The sequence below is a fragment of the Mesoplodon densirostris genome, chromosome X (assembly GCF_025265405.1).
Source record: "Mesoplodon densirostris isolate mMesDen1 chromosome X, mMesDen1 primary haplotype, whole genome shotgun sequence".
In the NCBI taxonomy this organism is placed as follows: domain Eukaryota; kingdom Metazoa; phylum Chordata; class Mammalia; order Artiodactyla; family Ziphiidae; genus Mesoplodon; species Mesoplodon densirostris.
In genome coordinates, this window is record NC_082681.1 from 19,925,531 (window position 1) to 19,949,257 (window position 23,727).

General features: G+C 36.7%; 1 protein-coding gene across 4 annotated transcripts in view; it reads right to left on the reverse strand.

Annotated features, from left to right (window-relative positions):
- Window positions 1-23,727, reverse strand: part of PHF6 (PHD finger protein 6) — a 53,230-nt gene that overhangs the window by 8,311 nt on the left and 21,192 nt on the right. For 2 of the 4 annotated variants that reach the window (XM_060087702.1, XM_060087700.1), the window contains 4 exons: window positions 8,766-8,932; window positions 8,453-8,596; window positions 6,749-6,853; window positions 4,127-4,260 (listed from right to left, as the gene is read on the reverse strand). In XM_060087702.1, coding sequence (XP_059943685.1) covers window positions 4,127-4,260; window positions 6,749-6,853; window positions 8,453-8,596; window positions 8,766-8,932 — 550 coding nt within the window. Of the gene's footprint in view, window positions 1-4,126; window positions 4,261-6,748; window positions 6,854-8,452; window positions 8,597-8,765; window positions 8,936-23,727 lie in introns of all 4 variants that reach the window. The other 2 variants (XM_060087701.1, XM_060087699.1) reach the window with 1 other exon arrangement.

Below are 23,727 nucleotides of genomic sequence, written 5' to 3' on the forward strand. Positions count from 1 at the left end.
CTGCATCGGCAGGCGGACTCTCAACCACTGCGCCACCAGGGAAGCCCCAAGATATACATTATTTTAAGGTTTTCATCTCCAATAATAAATTGCTCTCCTAAAAAGTTGTACCAATTTATTATATTCAACCTTAACATGGAATAAGAATGCCTGTGTCTCAAAAACCTAGCTAACAGTAGATAGTCTAAATCCTATTCATCTTTACCAAATTGGTAAGATCTTTTTTTTTTTTTTTTTTTTTATTAGTTTCTGCTTTATAACAAAGTGAATCAGTCATACATATACATCTGTTCCCACATCCCCTCCCTCATGCATCTCCCTCCCTCCCACCCTCCCTATCCCTCCCCTCCAGGCAGTCACAAAGCACCGAGCTGATCTCCCTGTGCTCTGCGGCTGCTTCCCACTATCTTGTTTTAATTTGCATTTGCTTCATTACTAATAAGGTTGGACAGTTTTTTATGTGCTTATAACCCATGGTTATTTCCTTCTATAAACTGCCTGTTCATGTCCTTTACCCATTTTTTAAACTGGGTTGTGCTTTTCTTAATGATTTGGAGTTCTCTTTATGTAGTCTAATTTTAATGTAGTCAAATAAAAGTTCTGAGTTCCCTATCATGCTTAGAAAGGCCACCTATACTCACAATTGTTTTCTCTTCTTTTCCTTTGTTTTTAAAATTTTTATTGGAGTATAGTTGACTTACAATGTTGTGTTAGTTTCAGGTGTACAGCAAAGTGAATCAGTTGTACATACACATACGTATATACATTCTTTTTCGGATTCTTTTCCCATATAGGTTATTAGAGAATATTGAGTAGAGTTCCCTGGGTCAAGACTGTTTTCTAAATGGAGGGCCAACTGTATAGATATCAGGTACTGAATTAATCCATTCTGTCTCCACATATATAAAATGCTACCATAATTATTTATAAGATTCCAACAAAGACACGGATCTATCTTCTGTGATCTTTATCACTGGGCCAGTATCATACTGTTTTAATTACTATGTGATTGGCTTTGATATCTAACAGGGGATTTCTACTCTCAATTCTATTAAAAATTTTCTTGGCTTCATGTGATAGACTAGTTGGCTACCCCAATATCTATCCCCTACCACCCTCCATAGTACTAAACCATATTTTGTTTGGATAGCAATGTGTCCACTAAGAGTATATTTCCCAGCCTCCTTTGGACATGTGACTAAATTCTGGCAAATGAGATGCTGAGCAGAAGCATGTATGGAACTTCCAGGAAGGCTGATTAAAGCCTGACGCAGCTGGAGCAACAGCTACTTTGTCCTTCCATCTTCCTTTGCCCTTGCTTCCTCCTGCTTCCTATGGAAGGAAGCCCAAGGAGGAGACAGCAGAAAGACGTCAATGGGGGCCAACGATAACACTGAAAAGCTGCCTACCACATCTGCACTGCTTTCCTCTGGACGTCTTTTAGGGGAGAAACAAACTTCTATCTTGTTTAAGCTTCTATTTATTTTCCTGTTATATAAGGTAAGAATCATTACTAATAGACAATAATACCACATTTACTTTTTTAGATAAAACTGTCAAAAAGTTGGATTTCATTAAAATTGTATTAAGTATATAGATTAATTTGGGGAGAATAGGTATCTTTCAAAGTTGAGTCTATCAAGGAATATAATATATTTCGTCATTCATTGGGGTCCTATGTAAAATGCTATTTTTTAAAAAAGGTTCACCATTGGTGTATGTGTATGCACGTGTGTGCGTGTGCGTGTGCGTGTGTGGTGGGATAGACATTTTTCCTTTACATTTTCTAAGTAGTTATTACTGGAATTGTTTTTAAAAATTCATCTCATAGGGCCTCCCTGGTGGCGCAGTGGTTAAGAGTCCGCCTGCCGATGCAGGGGATACGGGTTCGTGCCCCGGTCTGGGAGGATCCCATATGCCGCGGAGCGGCTGGGCCCGTGAGCCATGGCCGCTGGGCCTGCGCATCCGGAGCCTGTGCTCCGCAACGGGAGAGGCCACAACAGTGAGAGGCCCGCATACCGCAAAAAGAAAAAACAAACAAACAAACAAACAAACAAACAAAAATTCATCTCATATTCAGCAGCCTTACTGAGCTCTTATAAATTTTAATAAATTCAGAGTTGATTTCTTTGGATTTTCTTGGTAGACAGTAATATCAATAATATTGACAATTTTATTTTTCTCCTTCACAACATTTACTATACATTTTCCTCCCTTTTCTCATTGCACAGGCTTAACCCTCCAGAAAAAGTGAAAGTAACGTTGGCAGTTGGCACCCTTGTCTTGTTTCTGATCTGAATGAAAGTGTATTGATACAGTGGCTCTCAATTAGAGATGAACGTGAGAATCACCTGCGGAGTCATCAAAATACATGGTTTGGGCCTCAACCCACTGAGTTTAAATCTGAGGGTAGGGCCTAGGCATGAACATTTCTAAAGAGGGCCATATCCACCTCCAGGCGATTCTGAGGCTCAGCTCTGGCTAAGAACCATGGTCCATTTACTTTAACACTAAATAAGCTGTTTGCCGTTTTTGTCTCTCTTAACACTCTATTAAGACTCCTACCTTACCACCAAGAGCACTCTTGCTACCTTACTTTAAAATTCAGAAATGGATGTTGAATGGTATCAGTGTCTTTTCACTATCCACTAGGAAAGCACTAGGATTTTTCTTTATTAATTGTAACAGGTCACATTTATATATTTCCTAATTTTGAATAATCTTTAAATTGTTAGACTACAGCCCTGGATTTGATTTTCTAATATTTTATTTCAGATTTTGGTACATATATTTATAAAAGTTAAGACTGGTCTCTAGTTTTAAAATTTTTGTTGTTAAATGCTGTCTTTGTTAGGTTTGGTGTCACAGCTATGCACATGTTACAGAATGAACCAAGAAGTTTTCCATTTTTTGCTATGGAAAAATCAAAGAAAATCCAAAGAAATCCACTCTGAATTTATTAAAATTTATAAGAGCTCAGTAAGGCTGAGCTCTTGCTATGGTGCTGGACGTCTTTAAATAACATTGGAATTATTTGTTCCTTCAAGGCTTGAGAGAACTCACTTGAAAAACACGTGCCTTTATTATTAAGCAACGTTTGGCCAATTTTATAATACAGCATTAGCACCTCATGCAACCACCCAAATGACTTGGTGACTGCTTATGCAAACTGCTTTGTCCATGGAATAGTAGACCCTGAGTCACTGGTTTATTGCACGCTGGGAACGTGAGAGCAAAGAAGTGCTTTACAACTTGCAAAGGCAAACCAAATAAATATTCAGGGATCTCTACCAACTTATTCTCCATTCGATTAAACAAAGGGAACCATTGTAGATTCACAATGATAACACTAGCCCAACGCAGCACTGGTAAGTGGAGGGCCATAAAAAAGAGGGTAACATGTAAGCCCAAATCTCCAAACCTTACTCTTTCATCGGTCTTCCAAGTGTGTCTTTCAACTTCTGCCTTCACAACTACATCCTATTCTAAGTTACCCACAATTCTCACCTGGACCCTCAGCAGTAGCCTCCTACCACCCACCTCCTCATTTGCACCCTTGTTTCTCTCCCATCTTAGGGCCTTGCACACGCTCTTCTCTCTGCCTAGAACGCCTTCCCAATGCCCACATTCATTTAGCCCTTCATATCTCTGCTCAAGCACTATTTCCTTAAGGAAATTCCCAAACACTCCCCCACTACAGACTCGTAGGTTAGCTCCTCCTTGTTACATGCTGTCACAGTGCTTTGTAACATCTTTTACAGCACTTACGAAGTTTATGATTGTATATTTATGTGAGAATTTAATTGATATATCTCTCTCCCACTAGACTGTAAGCTTTCATGAGGACACTGTCTCTGTCTGTTTTGATCACTATTGTATGCCCAGCTCCTAGCACAATGCCTGGCACACAGGACCAGAAAAATACTGATTGAATGAATGCTAATCCAGGGATGTGTAGGCAGAGGAAAATGTCAATTGCAGTACTCATTTCTTATACAGAGTCCTTAGCATTCTACACTTGGCTAAACACCACCTAAGAAGAGTGAGCAAGTAAACTAATGTCATCTATTTAAGGGCAGTTACTTACTGACAAGCTTAGGAAAATGGACAATTGTTGTTCTCTTACTTGTAAATTCCTCGTGACATATTTTCAATGTATTTAGCTTTGTCTTGTACTCCACAGTGGTAATGGTAAGTCTTAACACAGGCTTTTATTTCACATCCAATAGTAGCACCGGGCTGACTGCAAAGTGTACATTTCTGTTTAAGGGAAGAGAAAGAATAATCATAAGCAGTATTTCAAAGTTTATGCAATCTTATTTCTTCTATTTTAGCTATTTCAGCCGAATAGTCCACGTTACAAAGAAAACAGCCAGTTTTTCTATTGAAAAAGAGTGCACTGAACTTATTGTATAGCATATGTATTAAATAACACTGCAATTTAAATCATACTTTGACAGACTTTCTAATATGTAGTCACCCCTGATGTTTCCATTATTTAACTCTACTAACCATCAGAGAGCTGACATCGAAACATAAAGGGAACACTCCTTAATACTGCCAAACACACACACAAAAACATATTCTATATTTTAGTGGTTGGCTTCTTTTCCTCCCTGAGATCAGTTCCTTTCCTATTATGACTGGGGGGAAGAATGAGAAGATAGGAAAGCAATGCCCCTCAGAGAGGGATTGCTACCAAGTAGGCAAAAGGGCAGAAACAGACTAAAGGGGCTGACATCTTTTTAAGACTTAAGGTGATTGTTGGAAGAAGGGTTTCATAGTCAAGGAAGTTTAAGAAATGCTAGTTTTCAACAGATTACTTGATTGCAGAACTTCTGACAGCCTTCCTCCAGGAAGGAGGGTATAGTAAACTTCCCAAGTTTATTGAAGTCTAGATGCCCTTTTAACTTTGGAGCAGTGGGAGAGCATCCCGATGGACTAATTTCCTTTGGAGCACACTTGGGGAGATGCTAGGTTAGTGTTGACACTAAGATTCAACAGTGCAGAAGTAAATAAGTTGATCAAGAGAATGTGAATTGTTATCCTAGTCACCTATTTGACTTTAGCTGTATGACACAACATTGCGCTACATACGATGAAGTGAGTTTTTCCCCTTTATTTTTTTTTTTTAGTACTCCACATTCTGTTTTAAAGGAGTTTCATTTTTAGAAGAGTAATCAAAGTATCAAAAAACTGAACTGGATTTAAATGGAACAAATGACATCAATAATCTTTATACCTTCAAAAATGCAGTTCCACAAAGAAAAAGTCATTTCTAATGGATTCAGACAAAGATCAACAATGCCTGAAACCACTAGATGAAAGACCGAAGGGGCGCTTCACAACGGAGGGATCAGCTCACCACCTGAATCCAACGTCAGACATTATGACTTGTCTGATGTGATAAAATATGGATGATATAGTCCCACCTGTGAAGTGTTCTTACCCCCCAAAATGTTGAAAATGAATCTAATCAAGCTTTACATCTAACTTCCACTTTAAAAGAAAATCTGGCGGATAGAGGGACAAGTTAAATAGCATTGTGAAAAAGCAAACAGACAAATAAAACATGTGGGATATTCTACAGGACAATTAATTTGTTTTCTTCAACATGTCAATGGCATACAACAAAACAAAAACAGAAACAACAAAGACAGGGAGGAGGGAGTGCCCTAGATTACTCAAGGGAAATATAACAACCATATGTAATATGTGAACCTCCTCTGATTCACACAAACCAACTTTAAAAAGATAGTTTTGAGACAATTGGGGAAATACGAACTAGGTATTAAATAACACTGAAGACTCATTGTTAATTTATAAGGTGTAATGACATTGTGGTTAGGTAAGAAAATGTCCAACTTTTAAGAGATACATACTGAAATATGTAGAGGTGAAATGATATGAAGTCTCAGCTCTGCTTTAAAATACTTCAAGCAACAAGAATAAAAGGCATAGATGAAACGAGTGCCGCAAATTCTTGATAACTGATGAGTCAAGGTGATGGATAGACGTGTGTTACTAGTCTTTCTAATTTTGATGTTTGAAATTTTTCACAATAAAAAAATTTTTAAATAAAGTCATTTCTAGAGACAACTGCTGTCTTAAAGATTCTGCATTCCAATGACATTTTATAATATTCACAAACTGTAAAGGAGTAAGTCATCAAATAAAGATGCCATTATTTCTTAAAGCTATTTATTAGTAATTCAGTATGTTTAAAAACATGAGACTTAGGCACATTTTATAAAGGAAACTTTAAAGCTATGATAAACATATTAAGAGACATAACTATGTATGTGAACTTTAACTAAACCGAAGCCTCTGAAAAAATCTCCTTTTATTAAAAAAAAGAATGAATAACAACATGGGGAGATTCTCAATGTTCTATTGGGGTCATGGAATTTTTCTTTAAGCGAGCTTAAACAATTTAACATTTTAAACTTAATAAGGTGTGTCATGTTCACATCTTCATTTGTTTTACTAAAAGACTCCCAAATACCCTGAAGTATAAACCTCAGTATAATTGTCTTAGGTAATGAAGTTACATAGAAAGAGGAATAACTTTCAGTAACATCAGCATCCTTTATTACATTACAAATAAGTCAAATATATACTTCACTTTAACATATGAACTACTTTATATTAAATTTTTTGATGACTGTATAAATTTGAGATGTGTTCTAAATTTAAAGCACAAAGTCAGAAGAGTAATGTTGCATAGCATAAACATAAAAGCACAGACCATTCTTTTTCCTCGCTTAATCTCCTGAAGTACAGTTTTAATATCAAAATCTCCAAATTCTGCTCTTGATGTTGTTGTGAGCTGGACTGTGCCAGAAGAAAATAACTAGAAAAGAAAAATGCAGGAACATTTAATATTCAGAATCCTTGTGAGAAAAAGATTAAACAACATAAGAACAAATATGTTGGGCTTCCATGGTGGCGCAGTGGTTGAGAGTCCGCCTGCCGATGCAGGGGACACGGGTTCGTGCCCCGATCCCGGAGGATCCCACATGCCGCGGAGCGGCTGGGCCCGCGAGCCATGGCCGCGGAGCCTGTGTGTCCGGAGCCTGTGCTCCACAACGGGAGAGGCCACAGCAGGGAGAGGCCCGCGTACAGCAAAAAAAAAAAAAAAAAAAAAAAGAACAAATATGTTACATTATTTTAATATCCTGAGAAAGATGACTTTTCCTTAATAATCAAGTACTGATTCAAATATTTTTTAATCTATTCACATCTGATTAAAACATAACCCAAAATAAGGACAATGGAATAAAACTAAGGTTGCCAGTGTGGAGCCAAGATTAAATGCTTCATTTAACAAGGAGAGTTGTTCAGCAGTGTCACCCTATCATCTCAACTATTTTACATTTCCACAGTTTCAAAAATAGTTTAAAATGACAAATTTCCATCATAGATGCAGATGAAAATCACCTAGAGATTTTTTTTTTTCAAACTAGACATGTATGGGATCTACTCCAAGGGTACATATTATGGAGAAAGCTCCCCAGGTAAATTTGATATGCATCTCTGGTTAAGAACCTCTGATATGAATAATAGAATTAAAAGAAAATTTTTTTTGGCCATGCCATGTGGCTTGTGGGATCTTAGTTCCCCGACCAGGGATTGAACCCGGGCCCTCGGCAGTGAGAGCATGGACTCCTAACCGCTGGACCGCCAGGGAATTCCCTAAATAATATAATTTTTTTTTAAACCTAATCATAAATGGGATGAGTAATTCAATACAATCTAGTTCAAAAATGTTTACATATGCTATATGTCAGACCCGGATCTAAGGATGCAAAGATAAGATATAGTTCTTACCCTCAAGGAATTTAAGAGTCTATTAGGGGAAAGAGGCTCATAAATGAATAACTGTAATATGGTATATGAAGTACAATAAGAAAGCATTTTACGAGGTTATAGTGGAGGCCAAACACAGCTTCCAAGACAAGTTTATAAAGCTGAAATTTTTACAGTTATGAAATCATTAATTATGGATTATCTGGAACATAGTAACTATAATTAGGATTACTTTAAATCGCACTAAATCATAAAGGCTATATGTTTTAAAATCTAGAGTTTATGAAGATTTTGGATTATAGAACTTCCAGTTATAAAATAAGTAAGTCATGGGGATATAATGTACAGCATAGGAAACAGAGTCAATAATATTGTAATAACTTTGTATGGTGACAGATGGTAAGTAATCTTATCGTGGTGATCATTTTGTAATGTATAAAAATATCGAATCACTATGTTGTATACCTGAAACTAATATAATATTGTAGTCAATTATACTTTTAAAAAAAGATTTGAGATTATAGGACACACTATTCATAATTCTAAAACACTAATGCTGGGGAGGAAAGTTCTATATTTGGTTACTAGCTAAATGATTTTCCAAAACTTGGGTTTAAAAGCACATAAAAAGAACCATACTTACCATGCACTTATAATGTGCAGCTGCCTTCTTGGCATTAAATATATGCAGTTTTCCTCTTGCTTCATTTTCTTCCTCCCCTACGTGACAAAATCCACATTTAGGCCTGGTGTCACTAGGGCTGCTTCTGTGTGGAGACCTATCTCTCTGCAAATGTAAAAGAAAATGAAAAACTTGAAAAAAAATCCATGAAAATATGCTATCAGTACCTCAAGCTTAGTTAACATTTCAAATGATTAACTTTACCTATCAACACAGTTCAGATGAAATATTCATGGTGCAACAAAAAGTAAGAGTCTAACATTTTTCTACTTACATAGGAACTACTCTCCATTTCATCTGTTCCATGGGAGGATGTGGACCTGGTGTCTTCCGACAGCCCTTTAAAATTAGTTTTTCGCGGCCTTCCTTTGCGACTTTTCTTTTTACTTTTAGGTGATGAGGGCTCCAGTTCATGTTCATTAAAACTTTCTTCTAGATCAGCTGCTTAAAAATGAACCAAAGCTTTACATGGACCAATCTTAAAATGAGCATCAGTTCATGGGTCCTTAGAACATATGTTTCTCCTTAGAATAAAATCACCTCAAGATACGGGGAGAAATGATCTGTGGTATGTTTGATATAGTGGCCTAACATTTCATATAAATGCAACAAAAATCAAATACAAAGAAATAGTTTTACTATAATCACTGTAAAATTAATTATTTCCATCAAAGTTATAATTCTATGGAAATGAGTTTTGTGATCTTAACTGTGCACATAATTCAATAAACATTTCCAAACTCTAATAAGGGAATTTTTTAGAATTAGATCTTGTATAATTTTTTTTTACCATAGGTTTCAAAGAGTTTTACCTCACACTGTTGGTGAAATCAGAACAATTACCCAGAAAATAAAGTTGCTATAACTTGGAAAGCTAAATGAAAATAAAGTAGGTGTATCTGTGCTGTCCAATATAGTAGCCACTGGCAACATGTGGCTTTTTAAAATTTAAGTCATTTATAATTAAATGAAATTAGGGCTTCCCTGGTGGCGCAGTGGTTGAGAGTCCGCCTGCCGATGCAGGAGACACGGGTTTGTGCCCCAGTCCGGGAAGATCCCACATGCCGCGGAGCGGCTGGGCCCGTGAGCCATGGCCGCTGAGCCTGCGCGTCCGGAGCCTGTGCTCCACAACGGGAGAGGCCACAACAGTGAGAGGCCCGCATACCGCAAAAAAAAAAAAAAAAAAAAAAATTAAACCTTCAGTTTCTCAGTCGCACTGACCACATTTCACGTGTTTATTAGTCACATGTGGCAAGCTGAGTCTCTACTGGACATCACAGATATAGAATGTTTCTATCATTACAGGCAAGTTCTATTGTACAGCACTCCTCTAGATAGCTCTTTAAACTATCATGAAAATCAAAAGATCAAATTCAACAAGGAAGATATCTACAAATGAACTAACCAACTGATCAAGTAATTAAACAAATATTAAGTATAAAAGGAATTTCTAACATAAGTGGTAGAAAAGCTATGGTGCAGGTTGTCTGTGTATACGTTAATGGATTAAACAAAATTTATGTAGAAGTTTTAGAACTGTGCTTCCCAGTAATTTGAAAAGTATTTCTACCATTAATAGAGGTGCTTCATTCAGTTATTCACTAAAAATATTTACTGAGGGCCTACTGTATATAAGACAATGTACTTAGTGTTCAAAAAGGTATAAAAACCAAATATTCACTTGTCTTAGTGTCAAACTAAGAAAGTTTTAGGCATAGCTCTAATACCTACATTGTTTTTTCTTTTACCTTAAATTATCGACTATAATTCCACGGACTAATTTCTTCCATGAGAAAGCATATCAACTCCTCTTCTCAGATGCTGATCTTTCTTAATAAATACTTTAAAGGGTTTTTTAAGCAATAAAAGCACATTCATTATGATAAAGAAAGGGTAATTTAATCATTGAATATACTTGAATATATAAACTCCAGGAACTGAGAGCATTAGACCATTTGCAAAACAGTTAATAAAAATTTATATCAATGTAACTTCACCTAACTATGGTAGGATTTAAGGGAAGAAAGCGGGGGGAAGGTAAAAGTGGATAGTGTTTTATAGGAATAAGACAAATTCATGTGAATAACTCTCCCTGTGAAGACAGACAAGTCAATTAAAGATAATTCTGATCTTAACACTATAGCAAATTTCACATCAGAACATGCCACCTACTTTAAACATTCAATCTGACAATTTTTAAGACACAGAATTTCATTAAAGCTATTAGAATTAATTGCATGTGCCAAAAATTAAAATGAAAAATCATAACCAAATGTTCCAATCATCCTGATATATATTACAGCATATATGTGATATACATAATATTCTGTTATTTACAATGAAAACAAATAATCCCTAACACTATAATAACACTACATTGTTAAACACCTATAAAGAAATTACTTAACTGATTCCATTATCAGGCCAACATGGCTAGTTTTCCAGATGGCATATTTGTCTGTCCTAAACATGGAATCGTTCAGTATAAAATTTTAGGGGACTTTAACAGCAATAGTTAAAAAAAAATCACAAAAGATTGACAGATTTAACTATATTAGACTTTTAAACTTCTGAAAGTAAAAAAAAAAGTGATAAAATTAGAAGGCAAACAAACTGGAAGAACATCTGCTGTATTTATGACAAAGGATTAGTATCTTTATGGTCTGATAAGCTCATAAAAGATTAAGACCCCAACAGAAAAATGGGTGAAGCATATGATCAAATAATTCGTAGAACATAAGTAGTTAAATATACTTTTAGGGACTTCCCTGGTGGCGCAGTGGTTAGGAATCCCCCTGCCAATGCAAGGGACACGGGTTCAATCCCTGGTCCAGGAAGATACCACATGCCACGGAGCTACTAAGCCTGTGTGCCATAACTACTGAGCCTGCGCCCTAGAGCCTGTGAGCCACAACTACAGAGCCCACACACTGCAACTACTGAAGCCCACACGTCTAGGGCCCATGCTCTGCAATAAGAGAAGCCACCGCAATGAGAAGCCTGCACACCGCAACGAAGAGTAGCCCCCGCTCGCCGCAACTAGAGAAAGCCCGCGCACAGCAACAAAGACCCAACACAGCCAAAGTAAACTTTAAAATAAATAAATAAATACACTTTTAGAAAATTTGACGTCTCTAAGTCAAAGAAGTGTAAATTAAGTGATACATCATTTTCACCTATCAAAATAGCAGTCTTTAAGTAGTTGTAAAAAACTACAATAAACCCAACAAAAAATGTGTTAGAAATACAAATATAAAAGAAGCCCCACAAAAATGTTGAGATAAGCCATGCTTCTGGATGAACAGGATCAACATTAGAATGGTATCAGTTCTTGCTAACCTAATTTAATGAAATGCTGATAAAACAGAATTGAAAGTTGATTCCAGTTTTCTGGAAGAGTAAATGTATAATACACAAGACTATCTTTTTAAAAAAAAGATATCAAAATATACCATAAAGCAACAGTAGTTAAAACACTGGCACAGGAATAGACACATGTCAGTAGAAGAGAAAGCCGGGTTGAAAAGAGACCCACATGCATATGGGAAATCAGAGTATGATAACGGTAGCATTTCAAATGAGTGGGGGAGAGACATTATGGCACAACTGGGTACCCATTTTCTAAAAATTCAGATTCCTTTTCTCATACCATATGAAAAAGTTATAGATGGATCCAAAAAGTCTAATAAAATAACAAACCAGAAATGTAACAGAAGAAAATGGAAGAGATTTTTTTTTTATAATCTTGGGGTTAGGACACCTAAGAAGCCATTTAGTGGCAGGGAATTAATATCTATATTTTACAGACAGCACTTCAAACCAATTTTAAAAAGACGAACCTTGAAAGAAAAACGTGCAAAGGATAGGACTGACAATTCACAGAAGAAATATAAATGACTGAAAAAACATGGGCAGAAGCACAACCTTACTAATGATAAGAGAAATGGAAATTAAATGAGATAATCAGATTCGTAAAAATTATAAGACTGATAATATCCAGCACAGTTGTAGGGAACTGGACACTCTCATACACTGTTGGTACATGTGACAGTACTTATTCCCAATGTTAAATGCACAGAGTCTCTCCTGGCACCCCCATTTCTAGGACTTTATCCTATAGAATCACTTGCACAAGTACATAAGCACATACGTATAAGGAAGATCAATGCAGTTTTATTTGTATGTGAAAAAAAATAGATATAACTGATTTTTATTAAGAGAAATCCTTAAATAAACTATGGTTCTATTTATTCTATGGGATGTAACACAACTGTTAAAAAGAATGAGGTTGATCTGTATGCACAGACAGAGAAGGGTGTCTGATACATCACAGAATGAAAAAAACAAGTTGCATAACATTATCTATGTATACTGATGCCATTGTATTACAAATGGTGCACATATGCAGATATACGTAAGATTGTACGTATGTAAGAAAGGTTCTAGGAAGATATACAAACTGTTAGTAGTAGGAACTCTACTACTACTGAGAGTGATTTTGGGGTGAAGAGAGGGCTTTCTGAATTACTTTAATTTTAAGAGTACTTTTGTACTATTTTAATTTTTTTAACAATGGGCTATGTACTACGTTTGTATTTAAAAGAATTTATAACATCCAATGTGGTGAAAGGAGGGGGTAAAGTCAGCCACTGCTGACGGGAATATAATCTAGCACAATCTTTCTAAAAAGTAATATGGCATTGCGTATTGAGAACCTTAAAAAGATTAAACCCTTTGACCCAGTGATTTTATTTTTGGGAATTTATCCTAGAAAATATTTGAAAATTATTTGCACATGAAAATGTGAGTATGAAGCTAGTCAGAGCACCTTTGTTTAAATTTTTCATGGTTACTTATTGTTTATTTTTCTAATTCAAAACTGAAAATGTTTTAACATTCTTAAAAGTTATTTTTAATAATAATTATAAAAGAACTATCTGCATAAAAGTAGGGAGAATCTTCCTTTCCACCTTCCAATTCCATCTGCTCTGCACTCCCAGCTAGTGCTCTAGCTTCCTTGCTTCCTTTTCTTCATACTCACTCCCTTCCTCTCAAGGTACCGTTAATGCTTCTTTTCTCAATCTCAAGGGTAGAGAGCCTGGTTTTGAACCCTGGATCTGTCACAGACTGTGTGTCCTTGGACCTGAGACCTACCTCAGAGGGTTCTTGAATTAAATGAGTTAGTTCCTGTAAGGTACTTAATCTAGAACAGGGCCTGGCACATAAGACACTCTCAATAAATGTCAGCTATTATTTTCTATGCATATGCAAATCTGTTTTAAAAGAATATACAAACAAATGGCATTCTAAGCATACTATTCTGCATCTTGCCCTTTTCCATTTAATATGTAAATGCAAATACCCAAAATATAAGAGCTAACATTTGAGCTTTTTGAGTTTTGACTATACCAGATGTGCTATGCAGTTTACATGCACTATCTCATGCAACCTCAAACAGCCCCATGAGGTTTTATCAGTCACCATCCCCATCCTCCATTTTATAGATAAGTAAATTCAGAAAAGTTAAATAATTCTGCCTAAGATCACAAAGCTAGGGAGTAACAGAGCTGGGACAAACACATGTCAGTGAGTCACTACTATATGCTTTGGAAGTAGTAATACCCATTATCATGGAAATAAACATCTTCATATGCTCCTGCAAGTTAGAAAAAGGATAGCTATACATACGCTTATGTATGCATTGCTCTGGAAGGACACAAAAGAAACTGACAGTAGATGTTGCTTTCAGCAAAAAAATTTGGAAACTGAGATACAAGGACAAGGATGAGAGGAAAGCTTACTTACAGTCTACACTCTTTTGTATTGCTGTTTTTGTACAATGTTCATATACCTATTCAAACAAAAGAATATGGGAGAAAATAAAACCTTACCCTTGTATTCACAACTACAATTTCTAAAAATCCAGACTTGATAAGGTAAGTAGCAAAATAAGGTTGTCCTCCTTTCCTGTGTTTCCAAGTGTTCCCCACCTTTATGAGTACAGATGTCCATGTCACCTTAGAATGGCCAGGCTCTTCTCTGTTACCCTTCTGATTGCCCCTATGTGACAGGGGTTGACCAACTTACCAGGAAACCAACTCTCCCCTCCTCCTAGTATCATATAAGCCCTATCTGTCCCTTTACCAATTCTCTTCTCCCTCCTAATCAATGTTTTCCTCATCTTATATCTTCCTGGTTTAAGCCCCATTTCCTTCCTTCTCCTAAATTCTCACATCACTTAACAGTATGAAGTAGAAAGGACCCCTGGACAGAAAGTCTGAAGTCTGCCACTTTCTAGGCCTTAACTTGGTGAAGTTACTTAACACTCGCAAGTCTCCTGGTATATCAAATGGGACTAATAAGAACACCTTCCTGAAAAGGCTGCTTTAAGAAAATGTTTGAGAAAAGCACTCTGTAAACTATGAAATTCTATTCAATTGTTAATTATTACTCATCATACCTTGTGTAGACTGTAAGCTCTTTGCCCACAAGGGGCTTCTTTTCTAAACTCCCCAATGTGCCCACACCCAGCAGGCACTCAATAAACATTTGTCAGAATTTTCTTTTTAAGAAAAAGGGCAAGTATTAAAGTTGGGGTAAGCATTACCACATCTGCTTTGAATCTTTAGGGCAGCTACAAAAGCAAGACTGGAGGTCCTCTGCCCTGCCGTCTCCAATGGGAACGTGGTGAGCATTTGCTCTGCATGCCCCTGGTCACAAGCAAACTCTGTTTTTCCAGTAAAGTTAGCAGATAAATGATTTCTTTTAGGCATATACATATACATGTGCATATATAAAAATGTAACATACATAAAATATATTATTCTTAATTAAGTGTGCCAAAATGAAATATGATAGCTGGGATTTAATTTAAAATAATCCAGGTGGAGGAAGTGGGTAAGGGTATAGATGAAACAAGACTGGCCAGGAGCTGACGGTTGCTAAAGCTGGGTGATGGGGATTTTTTTTTACGCTCTCCTCATGTCCCTACATTTTTTAAAAATTTTTTAACTTAATTTTATTATTTTTTTATACAGCAGGTCCTTATTAGTCATCAGTTTTATACACATCAGTGTATATATGTCAATCCCAATCACTCAGTTCATCACACCCCCCACCCCCCTGCCGCTTTCTCCCCTTGGTGTCCATACGTTTCTTCTCTACATCTGTGTCTCTATTTCTGCCCTGCAAACTGGTCCATCTGTACCATTTTTCTAGGTTCCACATATATGCATTAATATACGATATTGGTTTTTCTCTTTCTGACTTACTTCACTCTGTATGACAGTCTCTAGATCCATCCACGTCTCAACAAATGACCCAATTTCGTTCCTTTTTATGGCTGAGTAATATTCCATTGTATATATGTACCACATCTTCTTTATCCATTCGTCTGTCGATGGGCATTTAGGTTGCTTCCATGACCTAGCTACTGTAAACAGAGCTGCAATGAACATTGTGGTACATGGCTCTTTTTGAATTATGGTTTTCTCAGGGTATATGCCCAGTAGTGGGATTGCTTGGTCGTATGGTAGTTCTATTTTTAGTTTTTTAACGAACCTCCATACAGTTCTCCATAGTGGCTGTATCAATCTACATTCCCACCAACAATGCAAGAGGGTTCCCTTTTCTCCACACCCTCTCCAGCATTTGCTGTTTGTAGATTGACTAATGATGCCCATTCTAACTGGTGTGAGGTGATACCTCATTGTAGTTTTGATTTGCATTTCTCTAATAATTACTGATGTTGAGCAGCTTTTCGTGTGCTTCTTGGCCATCTGTATGTCTTCTTTGGAGAAATGTCTACTTAGGTCTTCTGCCCATTTTTTGGATTGGGTTGTTTTTTTAATACTGAGCTGCATGAGCTCTTTGTATTTTGGAGATTAATCCTTTGTCCGCTGAGTTGTTTGCAAATATTTTCCCCCATTCTGAGGGTTGTCTTTTTGTCTTGTTTGTAGTTTCCCTTGCTTTGCAAAAGCCTCTAAGTTTCATTAGGTCCCATTTGTTTATTTTTGTTTTTATCTCCATTACTCTAGGAGGTGGATCAAAAAAGATCTTGCTGTGATTTATGTCAAAGAGTGTTCTTCCTATGTTTTCCTCTAAGAGTTTTATAGTGTCCAGTCTTACATTTAGGTCTCTAATCTATTTTGAGTTTATTTTTGTGTATGGTGTTAGGGAGTGTTCTAATTTCATTCTTTTACATATAGATGTTCAGTTTTCCAAGCACCACTTATTGAAGAGACTGTCTTTTCTCCATTGTATATCTTTGCCTCCTTTGTCATAGATTAGTTGACCATAGGTGCATAGGTTTATCTCTGGGCTTTCTATCCTGTTCCATTGATCTATGTTTCTGTTTTTGTGCCAGTACCATATTGTCTTGATTACTGTAGCTTTGTAGTATAGTCTGAAGTCAGGAAGTCTGATTCCCCCAGCTCCGTTTTTTTCCCTCAAGACTGCTTTGGCTATTCGGGGTCTTTTGTGTCTCCATACAAATTTTAAGATTTTTTGTTCTAGTTCCGTAAAAAATGCTATTGGTAATTTGATAGGGATTGCACTGAATCTGTAGATTGCTTTGGGTAGTATAGTCATTTTCACAATGTTGATTCTTCCAATCCAAGAACGTGGTATATCTCTCCATCTGTTTGTATCATCTTTAATTTCTTTCATCAGTGTCTTATAGTTTTCTGCATACAGGTCTTTTGTCTCCCTAGGTAAGTTTATTCCTAGGTCTTGTATTCTTATTGTTGCAATGGTAAATGGGAGTGTTTCCTTAATTTCTTTCAGATTTTTCATCCTTAGTGTATAGGAATACAAGAGATTTCTGTGCATTAATCTTATATCCTGCAACTTTACCAAATTCATTGATTAGCCCTAGTAGCTTTCTGATGTCATCTTTAAGATTCTCTATGTATAGTATCATGTCATCTGCAAACAGTGACAGTTTTACTTCTTCTTTTCCAATTTGTATTCCTTTTATTTCTTTTTCTTCTCTGATTGCCGTGGTTAGGACTTCCAAAACCATGTTGAATAATAGTGGAGAGAGTGGACATCCTTGTCTTGTTCCTGATCTTAGAGGAAATGGTTTCAGTTTTTCACCATTGAGAATGATGTTTGCTGTGGGTTTGTCGTATATGGCCTTTATTATGTTGAGGCAGGTTCCCTCTATGCCCACTTTCTGGAGAGTTTTTATCATAAATGGGTGTTGAATTTTGTCAAAAGCTTTTTCTGCATCTATTGAGATGATCATATGGTTTTTCTGCTTCAATTTGTTAATATGGTGTATCACCTTGACTGATTTGCGTATAATGAAGAATCCTTGCATCCCTGGGATAAATCCCACTCGATCATGGTGTATGATCATTTTAATGTGCTGTTGGATTCTGTTTGCTAGTATTTTGTTGAGATTTTTGCATCTATATTCATCAGTGATATTGGTCTGTAATTTTCTTCTTTTGTAGGATCTGTCTGGTTTTGGTATCAGGGTGATGGTGACCTCACAGAATGAGTTTGGGAGTGTTCCTTCCTCTGCAATTTTTTGGAAGAGTTTGAGAAGGATGGGTGTTATCTCTTTTCTAAATGTTTGATAGAATTCACCTCTGAAGCCATCTGGTCCGGGACTTTTGTTGGAAGATTTTTAATCACAGTTTCAATTTCATTACTTGTGACTGGTCTGTTTGTATTTTCTATTTCTTCCTGGTTCAGTCTTGGAAGGTTATACCTTTCTAAGAATTTGTCCATTTCTTCCAGGTTGTCCATTTTATTGGCATAGAGTTGCTTGTAGTAGTCTCTTAGGATGTTTTGTATTTCTGCGGTGTCTATTGTAACTTCTCCTTTTTCATTTCTAATTTTATTGATTTGAGTCCTCTCCCTCTTTTTCCCGATGAGTCTGGCTAATGGTTTATCAATTTTGTTTATCTTCTCAAAGAACCAGCTTTTAGTTTTATTGATCTTTGCTATTGTTTTCTTTGTTTGTCTTTCATTTATTTCTGCTCTGATCTTTATGGTTTATTTCCTTCTACTAACTTTGTGTTTTGTTTGTTCTTCTTTCTCTAGTTCCTTTAGGTGTAAGTTTAGATTGTTTGAGATTTTTCTTGTTTCTTGAGGTAGGCCTGTATAGCTGTAAACTTCCCTCTTAGAACTGATTTTGCTGCATCCCATAGGTTTCGGATCATCATGTTTTCATTGTCATTTGTCTCCGGGTATTTTCTGATTTCCTCTTTGATTTCTTCAGTGATCTCCTGGTTATTTAGTAACGTATTGTTTAGCCTCCATGTGTTTGCGTTTTTTACGTTTCTTTCCCTGTAATTCATTTCTAATCTCATAGCGTTGTGGTCAGAAAAGATGCTTGATATGATTTCAATTTTCTTAAATTTACTGAGGCTTGATTTGTGACCCAAGATGTGATCTGTCCTGGAGAATGTTCTGTGCGCACTTGAGAAGAAAGTGTAATCTGCTGTTTTTGGATGGAATGTCCTATAAATATCAATTAAATCTATCTGGTCTATTGTGTCATTTAAAGCTTGTGTTTCCTTATTAATTTTCTGTTTGGATGATCTGTCCATTGGTGTAAGTGAGGTATTAAAGTCCCCCACTATTATTGTGTTACTGTCGTTTTCCTCTTTTATAGCTGTTAGCAGTTGTCTTATGTATTGAGGTGCTCCTATGTTGGGTGCATATATATTTATAATTATTATATCTTCTTCTTGGATTGATCCCTTGATCAGTATGTAGCGTCCTTCCTTGTCTCTTGTAACATTCTTTATTTTAAAGTCTATTTTATCTGATATGAGTATTGCTACTCTAGCTTTCTTTGGATTTCCATTTGCCTGGAATATCTTTTTCCATCCCCTCACTTTCAGTCTGTATGTGTCCCTAGATCTGAAGTGGGTCTCTTGTAGACAGCATATAGATGGGTCTTGTTTTTGTATCCATTCAGCGAGCCTGTGTCTTTTGGTTGGAGCATTTAATCCATTCATGTTTAAGGTAATTATCAATATGTATATCCCTATGACCATTTTCTTAACTGTTTTGGGTCTGTTTTTGTAGGTCCTTTTCTTCTCTTGTGTTTCTCACTTAGAGAGGTTCCTTTAGCATTTGCTGTAGAGCTGGTTTGGTGGTGCTGAATTCTCTTAGCTTTTGCTTGTCTGTAAAGCTTTTGATTTCTCCATCGAATCTGAATGAGGTCCTTGCCAGGTAGCGTCATCTTGGTTGTAGGTTCTTCCCTTTCATCACTTTAAGTATATCATGCCACTCCCTTCTGGCCTGTAGAGTTTCTGCTGAGAAATCAGCTGTTAACCTTACGGGAGTTCCCTTGTATGTTATTTGTCGTTTTTCCCTTGTTGCTTTCAATAATCTTTCTTTGTCTTTAATTTTTGCCCATTTGATTACTATGTGTCTCGGTGTGTTTCTCCTTGGGTTTATCCTGTATGGGACTCTCTGTGCTTCCTGGACTTGGGTGGCTATTTCCTTTCCCATGTTAGAGAAGTTTTCTACTATAATCTCTTCAAATATTTTCTCGGGTCCTTTCTCTCTCTCTTCTCCTTCTGGGACCCCTGTAATGCAAATGTTGTTCCGTTTAATGTTGTCCCAGAGGTCTCTTAGGCTGTTTTCATTTCTTTTCCTTTATTCTGTTCCACAGCAGTGAATTCCACCATTCTGTCTTACAGGTCACTTATCTGTTCTTTGGCCTCAGTTGTTCTGCTATTGACTCCTTCTAGTGTAGTTTCCATTTCAGTTATTGTATTGTTCATCTCTGTTTGTTTGTTCTTTAATTCTTCTAGGTCTTTGTTAAACATTTCTTGCATCTTCTCGATCTTTGCCTCCATTCTTTTTCCAAGGTCCTGGATCATCTTCACTATCATTATTCTGAATTCTTTTTCTGGAAGGTTGCCTATCTCCACTTCATTTAGTTGTTTTTCTGGGGTCTTATCTTGTTCCTTCATCTGGTACATAGCCCTCTGCCTTTTCATCTTGTCTATCTTACTGTGAATTCGGCCTTTTTTTCAAACATACTTTTGCGTATGTTTCACACTTCCTATAATGCAAGTTTATAAAGTGCGCTAAAACAAAGATGAGTGTAAATAATGCCTAGCACAGCACTTTGCACATGGGTAGTCAACAAATCTGGTGAATCAAAGAAAGAATATGGAGTCAATTCTAGCAAAGAGCACAGTTTGAATAAATTACTAAAATTTTCCAAGTTAAATCACACAGTTTAAATTCTATTATCTTCCAAGGAAGAGCACATGAAAAGATGAGTGGTAAGAGAGGTAGGTAGAGTTTTCAAGGAATAATGGTTACAACCATAATGATACAGAATGTAGTATTTACTGAGCAACTTACTATGTACCAGGCACATTGCTAAGAGCTTCACATGCATCATTTCATTTAATTCTTACAATAATCCTATAAGGTGGGGTTTTTTAATCCCCATTTTACAGATGCAGTATTAAGGTTCTAAGAGATACTAAATAGCTTGCCCAAGATCACGTGACTAGTAAGTGGCAGAGCTAAGATTCAAACATACATCTGAATTCAAAGCCCATATTCAACCAGTGTACAAAACTGCCTTTCCAGTACCTAATAAATCTATTCAATGTACCTAAATTTAAAAGGTTTTTAAACACTTTTGATACCATATTAAAATCTCCCTAAACTTCCACTTAATAAAAGTAATGAAGAGTGGAAACTGCAGCATAATCTAGAGAAAAAGAACAAGGGAAAGAAAATATTAAGGGACTATTAAACCAGGCAAAGGCTTGAATCTACATAAATGACAACACACTTTCAACATACTTCCAATATAACTATTTCCTGAAACATAAACTGAGTTATATGATTTGACAAACACCTCTAATAAAGCTCCCAAATTGTACATTAGGGGCTCCACCAAGTCCCTGATTTGTTTACACTGTCTCAGAATACCTGGGATTTTATGGTGACTGTAATTGTGGCACTTATCACTAATTTCAGACTTATAAAAATCTTTAAAAAAAATTCCTATATACCCTTCACCCAAATGTTAATATCTTACCACATATACTTTATCATTCATTCTCTCTATCCATATACCTTTTTCTGAAAGGTTAAAGAGTAAGATGCAAACATCATGCACCTTTATCTCTAAGTATTTCCATGTATCACCACTGTATTTTAATCAGTTAGTCACATATCTGCTGCTAAATTCTGTAACTCCCCCCAGAGTGAAACCCTGTTTTATTAATTCATCTTTCTCTACTGACACCCAGCACAAGAGAAGCTACAGGACAAGAAGTATCACCCAAAAACAAGTGACACGTTAAATACTGTTCTTAGTTTCAAGCCAAAGAAAATGAATAAGTTACAAACATTTCTTGAGTACCCATCCCATGCAAAACATTCTATATTGGGTAATTTAAGAAATATAATAAACCACAAGTTTGGCTCCTTACAATTAAGAATTTAAACTGAGCTGAGGTTATGTTTGTGATGATGACTTACATTCTACACATTCTTGCTGTGAATATCTAACACCCAGCATCTACTCTAGATACTGTTCTCTATCTCTTCACAGATTACTTTGCTCCATATAAATTATTTAATGCAAAGACCTTAATACCCTTAATGAAAATGATTTTAAAAGAACCACCATTCATTTGTAATCACAGTTCCTTATAAGTAGTCATATGTTTAGTGATGACAAATTATCATATTAAAGTACTTCTACAAAATACAGACTGGCATCTGGTACAAGCTAAAGCTATTTGCTATTGCCAACATTTGACATTTTTGAAATATTGCTTTAAAAAAAGGTAAAAGGGCTTCCCTGGTGGCGCAGTGGTTAAGAATCCGCCTGCCAATGCAGGGGACACGGGTTTGAGCCCTGGTCCAGGAAGATCCCACATGCTGCAGAGCAACTAAGCCCGTGAGCCACAACTACTGAGCCTGCGCTCTAGAGCCTGCGAGCCACAACTACTGAAGCCCGTGCACCTAGAGCCCGTGCTCTGCAACAAGAGAAGCCACCACAATGAGAAGCCCGCGCACCACAGTGAAGAGTAGCCCCCGCTCACCGCAACTAGAGAAAGCCCGCGCGCAGCAACGAAGACCGAACGCAGCCAAAAATAAATAAATAAATTAAATTAACTTATTTTTTAAAAAAGGTAAAGGATATACCTATTATGTAAACACAGGCCAACGGGGGGGAAACATAAGATGTAGGATTTAATTCTGGCTATTCCAGTCCATTTCTAACATATAGGAGGGCACTACACCATTTTAAGCACTCAATCACCACATGTGGCTAGTGGCTACCATATTGGACAGTGCAAATATAGAACATTTCCATCATCACAGAAAGTTCTGCTAGACAGCATTGTTGAGCCATTAATTCTCCATTCCCTTGTAAAAAGCCCTGCACCGCTGAGGTCCATGTCATTCAACTAAACCACTGCTTCCCAAATTTAATATGCATACAAACCACCTGGGATCTTGTTTAAATTCCTATTAAGTAGGTCAGGGGTGGGGCTTCAGATCAGGCATTTCTAACAAACTCCCAGATGACGTCCATTCTGCTGGTCCACAGACTATGCTACCTTCTTCCTCTCCTGCTTGCTAATAATTGCCAACTCCCAATCATTCCACTCACACATCACTTTCTTTAGCACACAGCTCACAGCCCTCTTCTCCATCCTGACCCCTGCCCATCATGCTGGGTGATTTCACTATCCACATGGACAATCCAAGCAACACCTAGCCATTCAGTTCCTTAATCTTCACTGATGTCCTCCATCAAACACCTAATCCCTATAATCATACCCAGATACCTCATAATCACCTAAAAGGATTCTACCTCTGAAATCACTATATCATACTTTGGGACCACAGATGATTGCTTTCCCAAGTACTTTCATTCTCATTGTTCTTCAATCTTACCAGGATCTCCAGTCTATTAATTCCTTTCAGTTTCTTTACTCTCACAAATATTCTAAACTCCCTTATCCCTTTACTCCTTTGTTGAACCCACTTGGAAAAATTCCGATTCTGAATGAACCAACTAGATACTTTCTCTATTCTACACTCAGGATCCTGTAATGCTGTAGGAAATGTCACACAACCTGACTGATGGCATCACTTTATAAATTCATGGTTACCAACCTCAACTGGTCCAATTCAGTCCGGAAACTTTACATTTCTCTAGGCAAACTTCCTCCCCTGGTCTTCACAAGTATTCTTTCAAAACAACTTCTCTCTCTTTCAAC